At 45.1% G+C, this 7518-nt stretch overlaps 1 protein-coding gene across 1 annotated transcript; it reads left to right on the top strand.

The window, feature by feature from the left end:
- Window positions 1-602: 602 nt before the first annotated feature.
- Window positions 603-6503, top strand: LOC101836958 (sphingolipid delta(4)-desaturase DES1-like). The gene is made up of 3 exons (XM_040738974.1): window positions 603-684; window positions 4573-5315; window positions 5943-6503. The coding sequence occupies exons 1-3, from the start codon at window positions 603-605 to the stop codon at window positions 6087-6089; spliced, it is 972 nt and encodes a 323-aa protein (XP_040594908.1). The 3' UTR covers window positions 6090-6503.
- Window positions 6504-7518: the final 1015 nt, after the last annotated feature.

Here is a 7518-nt window from a genome sequence, read left to right as displayed (position 1 = left end):
ATAATAATTACTGCATGATCCTGATGCTCATAGCATCCCAAGAATCATGTTTCTACCTTGTCTATTGGCTTCTCAGCGCCACACAACCTGCGTTTTCCTTCGGGGTGGGAGAAAATTTACAGTTAAAAGGCAGACACACACGATCTGCTCATCATTTACTTTGGAAACTAAACACAATTCCGGGTGCTGCCAAGTACTAAAGTGGGGATCTGCCTGACTTGGTGAAGTGGTAGCCACCTCAGGATCCTCAGTTCCAGGAGGTTCTGAGCAGCAGCCTTGTCTACCTGGAGACATTTCCTTCCTTTTTCACCAAGTTCAGGAATGAGGGGCTGACACTGGACACCTGCAGGAGAGCAGGAGCTGAACCCCGCAGGTGCTCACAGAACCTTGCATCTGACAACACTTTCCTAGTCTGGCCCCCAGAGCTAGGAGCCAGAGGGCAGAGAGTGGGGTGAGGGGGCGGGGCGGGCGAGGCTCTGCCCTCAGGTTACTTACTCGACCTGGCACAGGCGCCTGCAAACCAGAACCTGCAGCAGCCTCTACCTCGTTTGCTTTCCAGAGGTTGGACATAGACTAGGACCCAGAGAAGCTCGCAGGGAGCCATGGGGAGCCGTGTTTCTCGGGAAGATTTTGAGTGGGTCGACACGGATGAACCTCATGCGCAGAGGAAACGGGAGATCCTGGGTGAGGTCTTATGCATATGCTCCAGAGTGTGTAGTGTGGCCACTGCTCAGGCCCTCAACAGAAGGAGAGGCCTGGGCAGACTCAGGGTGCTCACAGCCTTGGGGATGCATGGGACTTCACCGATCCCCAAGACGTACTATCTGTTTGGTGAAGAGGCACAGGCCAGACCCTGAACATGGCACCCTCTGCCCAACCTGCTGAATCAGGTTATGGAGCACCAGACTGAGACATCCCAGGCCTTATCCACTAGCTAGGAGACTCTTAGGATGTCCGGTGGGCAGTGGCTTTCCTAAGTAGCCTGTCACTGGGGTGTGAGGCTAAGGAGGTGCTCCTGGGAAATCCTGGGGTCCCTGGAGTCAAGTACACCTGAAACAATGCAGGTAAGTCCCAGTGAGGGGACACCACTACCCTGGGACCACAGGGCTTGTTGGAGAGGACAGATCCTGGTGTGCTCACATCTCCTGTCTTTGTAACTCTACCACAAACCTGGGACACCAAGGGCAGTTCATAGACAATTCTCATCTTTTTTGGTTGTCAGGGTGAAGAAACAGAAACACAGATGACCAGCCAAATACAGAAATACCTGCCTTGTCCTGACAGTTGTTTAGGTTTTGAGGTCAGACCAACCAGGTCTTCCAGCTCTAGGGCACACTGAGCGGTCTGTGTTGACAGGAAGTCTCCCCTCTCTCCCTGGCTGCTTTCATGAGCCGCCAGGCTTCTGAGGTGGATCCTTTATGACATTGCCCAGCTCATCCTCATCGCAGTGCTTTGACTTCCCTGCCTGTTAAAAGATGCAGTGAGAATGAAGGGGACAGATGCCAGGAGGAGGATGCTGACCTGCGTTACACTGCCTGCACAGAGCATGCTCTTAACTTGTCCTCTCTGTTTAAAACCAGACACTACTGGGAGGGGCTTTGAATGTGAGGACACCTCCCTCCAGTGCTGGGGATCACACCCAGGGTTCACACAGCAGCTCCACACTGTGGCATGCCCCTGGAACTCCCATACAAAATAGCTCCCTAGTTTTCTCTTGACGTCCATGTGACCAATAAAAAGATCAGACCCCAATTTTTATGAGTATCTAAATTTAGAATTTTTTCATTTCATGAATGCATTAACACTAGTGGGTGTGAGAACCTTTAAGTTTCATGGTAAGACAGCATTTTAAAGACTTTTATCTGGTTCAGGGTTTCTTCTTTCTCTCTCTCCAAACAATATTGTAGCTTATTTGTATATATATATATATATGTATATATACATATATATGTGTACAAATATGTATACATATATATACATATATATACACACACACACACACACACACATACACACACACACATACAGTTTTTTTCAAGACTGGGTTTCTCTGTGTAGCTTTGAAACCTATCCTGGCACTCCCTGTGTAGACCAGGATGGCCTTGAACTCACAGAGATCTGCCTGTCTCTCCTGTCTCCCAGGCTGGTCCCAAGTGCTGGATTAAAGGTGAGCCCCACCAACACCTAGCAATTTGCACAGTTTTCTGAGATATCATCCATTACCTCTTATCTATACTTCATGTACATATTGTATAAGAATAATGTGATGCCCAACCTTACAGAAACTGACTCTTAAACTTAGCATTTTCTTTAATAGTCAGAAAATCAAGGATGGAAGAAAGTGTTAATTGATGCTTTTCTCAGTGCTGAGCCTCCCACAAACTTATCACCCATGAACCATCTCACCTGCAAAAGCTGAATGGGCTTTGTATTTCTTGATGAAAATACTGTTTAACCACTCAGTGTTCGATTCTGAAGAAAGAAAAGAAATAACTTTAAGGAAGAAGAATCTGGGGATTTATTTAAATTACATCATCAAAATGACAATGCACTTTGGAGGAAAAAAGAATCCATACACTTTAAATCTAGTTAGAGCTAGTGTCAAAAGTCTGCCTTGTGCTTTACAAACAAACCCCTGAGGGTATACAAGGACAAAACTCCACCAGCTCTAGTCCAATGGGCTTCTTCTCCTGGGGTGCACTTCAGCTCAAAGGGTGTGTCTGGGGTACAAATGACAAAGAGAGGGGGCTGTGCTTCCCACTGCTGCCTCTTTGGGCCCACACCTCTGAGAGGTCAGAGGACAAGGGCTTCAGCATCTCCCCCTGCTGGAGCTGACAGGGCCACAGACTCCTGCCCCTGCAGAGATGGCCTCAACAGTGCCCCCACTCCCCAGGGAACACCAGTTGCAGGGTAGCAGAAGTTACTCTGTGAAGTCCTCACACCTCTTGCTGTCTACAACACACAGCTTGAACCATTAGCATGTCCCCACTGTCATAACACCCTAGAGGACAGTGGCTCTTGCTGACTCTGCATAGTATACATTGTGCCAAAGTCATCACTCACAGCCACAGATGGGATGGGGAGACGCTAATGGAGATAACATTGCATCCCAAATGGACACTTCCAGGCACATCTTCAAGGGGAAACCACTCACTTCCTAAGAATTCCATAACATCGGCAGATATCTGATCTGCCAGACACACCCCAAAATCTCAAATGTACAAGATTTAAGTGAAACGTGGTAATATGATGCCAGAAAAAGACCAAAGTGACTTCTTAGCACTAGAAGCCCTGGAAGGTATTGTGAATGAAATGCTTGTCAAAGAATTGCTGGGGCTGGGGCTGTAGCTCAGTGGTTGAGTGTTTGTACAGCCTATGTGAGGCCCAGCCACCATCATACTCAATGGGGAGAGAACTGCAAGGATTTCGTCCTAATCCAGGAAGGCAAGGGTGCCACTCCCTGCTCAATTTTGTATAATAGTAAGAAATTTTAGAAGGAGCAAATAGGCAAAAGAGAAGCAAGAAATATAAATAAGGAAGTAGAAGGTTGAATTTTATGTTTGCCCATGTACATGTAGGAAGGTAGACTCTAGACACAGCCTTGGAACTGACAAATTCAGGAATATAGCAGAACATGAAGTCAACATATAATGCTTAGCTCATGGTGATGCACACCTGTGTACTAGCTAATTGGGAAGCCAAGGCAGGAGGTTTGCATGGACTCACATGTTTGAGACCAATCTAGCCAACACAGCAAAAATGCATCTTTCAAGAATATTTAGGAAATGAATAATTATACACCTTTATTATAGCACACAGTGTAGTAGTGTTCTCATATTATTATTAAGTGCTCAAATATACTAACTAAATGATAATTATTTCTTCAAAAGATACATACATTATGCAATCCTGATTTGTCATTATACTGTTATAGGAAGTTAAATATTGAACCAGGCAGATTTACTTAATGTGTATATTTCTAAGTGTGTATATTTGCTTCAGGTGTGTTGGCTGGATCCCAAGGATTCACCTATCTCTGCCTCCCTAGCGTGGGGACCAAAAAATCGTGCTAGCAATGTGGGTGGTGGCGGTGCACGCCTTTAACCCCAGCACTTGGGAGGTAGAAGCAGGAGGATCTCCGCGATTTTTTATTTTTTTTATTTTTTTATTTTTTTGGTGTTTACGAGACAGGGTTTCTCTGTTTTGGAGGCTGTCGGTCCAGCCTGGCCTTGAACTCACAGAGATCTGCCTGCCTCTGCCTCCCGAGTGCTGGGATTAAAGGCGTGCGCCACCACCGCCCGGCTAGGATCTCTGTGATTTTGAGGCCCTCCAGGGTTGTTACACAGAGAAACCCTTTTTCAAAAAACAAAAAAGAAAAAAGAAAAGATTATACTAGCAAACTTGGCTCTTTGGCTTGGGTTCTGGAGATCAAGCTCAAGTGCTCCTGTTTGCACAGCAAGAGCTTCATCAACTGAGCTCTCTGTCTTTCCAGGTGTGTTCACCGTCGTTTTTTTAGAATTATAACTGTTTTTTTCTCCACTAGTATACTTGTTGTATTTTCTTTTCTTACAGCAAAGTATCCAGAGATCAAATCCTTGATGAAACCTGACCCCAACCTGATCTGGATCATAACTGGGATGGTTCTCATCCAGTTGGCTTCGTTGTACTTAGTGAAAGACTTGGACTGGAAATGGGTCATATTTTGGTCTTATGTCTTTGGCAGTTCCATTAACCACTCAATGACTCTGGGGATCCATGAGATTTCTCACAATTTCCCCTTCGGCCACCACAAGGCACTGTGGAACCGCTGGTTTGGAATATTTGCTAACCTCCCTATTGGGATTCCGTTTTCCATCTCCTATAAGGTGTACCACATGGACCACCATCAGTACCTTGGAGCTGACGGCATCGATGTGGACGCTCCTTCTCACTTTGAGGGCTGGTTCTTCTGCACTACTTTCAGGAAGATTCTCTGGGTTGCTTTTCAGCCTATGTTTATTTTTTTTCGACCTTATTTTGTCAACCCCAAACCATTTACTTATCTGGAAAATATTAATAATGTGACCCAGATCATTTTCAACATTATAATTTACTATGTTTGGGGAATTAAATCTTTAGTCTACATGTTGGCAGCAACTATGCTTGGCCTGGGTTTGAACCCAATTTCTGGGCATTTCATAGCTGACCATTACATGTTCTTAAAGGGACAAGACACCAACTCATATTATGGGCCTCTGAACTTTCTCATGTTCAATGGGGGCTACCATAACGAACATCATGACTTCCCCAGTATTCCTGGAAGCCGCCTTCCACAGGTAAGTGAAGTTTTGATTTATTGTTTTAGATAAACACTCATTTTAAAAGAAAACTGGTACATGTTATCAAACAAAAATTCACTTTAAAAAACATAAAGCAGAGCGTGTGTCAGTGACTTGTCCAGTTTCACTGAGGTTTACTCTCTTGGATTCCTACATTTGGTCATTACAATTATGATTCAGATGTGATACAAGATATGCAAAGTCTATTACTTGTTAAAATAGCTCAGTGGTTATGAAAAAAGACATGCAATTGGAAGCAGAACTTGGCAGGGTCAGGCCTGGTAGAAGTGGGGGATTGATACTATCAAAATGCTGCACACATGTATAAATGTCTCAAAGAATGAAATACAAAACACCCCACCTTAACACAGCCCATCAGATCAGCATGACCAGCTGATGTTCACTCTGCAAAGGCATTTTACTTCTGAGTTAATTTTAACTGTGCGTGTGATCTGTAGATTGTTCTTATTCGTGAAGAGTTGCAGGCTGTCTGAAGGACCATGTACAAAGGTGTTGCCCTTTGCCTTTTCAGTAGTTTGTCCCTGTCTGTCAGACAGTCACCTGTCCTCTTGAGGCCTCAGTAACACTCAGTTCATCTTGCTGTTTTTTTTTTTTCATTTCCAGGTGAGGAAAATAGCAGCTGAATACTATGATAAACTCCCCCATCACACCTCCTGGGTGAAAGTACTGTATGATTTTGTAATGGATGACACACTGAGTCCCTACTCACGGATAAAGAGACCTCCAAAAGGGAATGAGGTTCTGGGGTAAATATCACCAGAGCCGAAGAGAACCTCTCTGAAGCTTGATAATAGCTGAGAAGACAGAAATATCTCCCCACCCTATCTCTCTCACTGGAAATTTAACAGGTCGTCATACATGCCCTGCAAGAGCTCTGCCAATGAGCTATCTTCCCAGCCTGATTTTTTTGCCTGGATAAACTTGGGATTAGTGATGGTCAGAAGCTCTCTGTTACAATTGAAACTCAGATTTCCATGATATCAAGAACTCACTCTGGTTTTCAGTCAGCCTGACGGCCACAGTGCTCAGCTCTGCCTATAGGGCACTTGCTGTTGGGTTATCATTCCTGGTGGTGTCTTCACTCTTGTCTGTCACTTCGTAAACACACATGAAATGCCTGCTTCACTACATGATTTTTACCGTTAAATTTTACTTTAATAAAAAAGCAATAACTGTTCTGTCAATCAAAATGCATTGTGTTTTTAATTTCACTGTCTTTTCTCTGTGTTATATGGTTACATATACTTAGGTTACATGAGTACTTGGGAAAACTGAACTTTAACTGTCCTCCCCTCAAGGAGGACTGGGCGGGCTCAGAGACTGAGGAGGTGCACACCAATAGTGTTAAGTGTGGGGGGGCTGAGGAGGAGAGTCACTCCTCTACTGTACCTGGTTTTATGTACTTTCTGGAGCCTTGAACCAGATCTACAAGCTTGTACCTCAAGCATTTTACCCCCTGAGCCATTTCCCTAGGCCCATGACCTCTGTTTTCAAAAGCTCAGAGAGCAGTGCATGCATGCCTTGGGAAAACGGCCTTTCTGCTTCAGTTTAACAACACCACACCCTTTTAATGTGCACACTGGAAAGTGGATGGTCCTGGTCCTCACTAAGAAATAAAGAAAAATGAGGATTCAAAATGGGAAGTAACTTCTTTCAAGTTGGCCTCTTACAGTAGTGGGGAACCAGAACTGGATCTCAAATCAGTTTTAGCTCTCAGAATCCAGCTCTTAGAATCACCTTTATTCTAAATTTGGGCCTGCCTAGTGTCCGTGATGACACCACCCTTCAGTCACACACCCACAAAGCCTGCTGGCCTGCAGGTGAAAGCAGGGGTTGGAAACTGGGTGTCTGAATGCTGAGACAGAATTCCAGGAATGTGGAAGATAATCATCCACAGTGAATGCTGGTTCCTCCACTCCTATCAACTCACACTCCAGGGGATGCAGCAGGCTGTTTCTGCCTCCATCTTGGGCTCATAGAAATAAGGAAAGCTGAGAAGGAAAGAGAAGCCATCATGCCACACATGTACACATTGCACACAGCCCCATATTTGTGATGGCCAGTCTTACAGCACCGGGTCAGGCCTGCCTCTAACACATGTGCCCTTCGCTCCCTGCTCACTGCTGCCGTGTGCCGGCCCCAGCACGTCCCTTCACCCCAAGCTCAAGACTGCCTCCTT

This window comes from Mesocricetus auratus, unplaced genomic scaffold, assembly GCF_017639785.1.
Source record: "Mesocricetus auratus isolate SY011 unplaced genomic scaffold, BCM_Maur_2.0 Super-Scaffold_100676, whole genome shotgun sequence".
In the NCBI taxonomy this organism is placed as follows: Eukaryota; Metazoa; Chordata; class Mammalia; order Rodentia; family Cricetidae; genus Mesocricetus; species Mesocricetus auratus.
The sequence above is the reverse complement of the archived record's forward strand: the minus strand, read 5'-3'. Positions and strand labels throughout refer to the sequence as shown.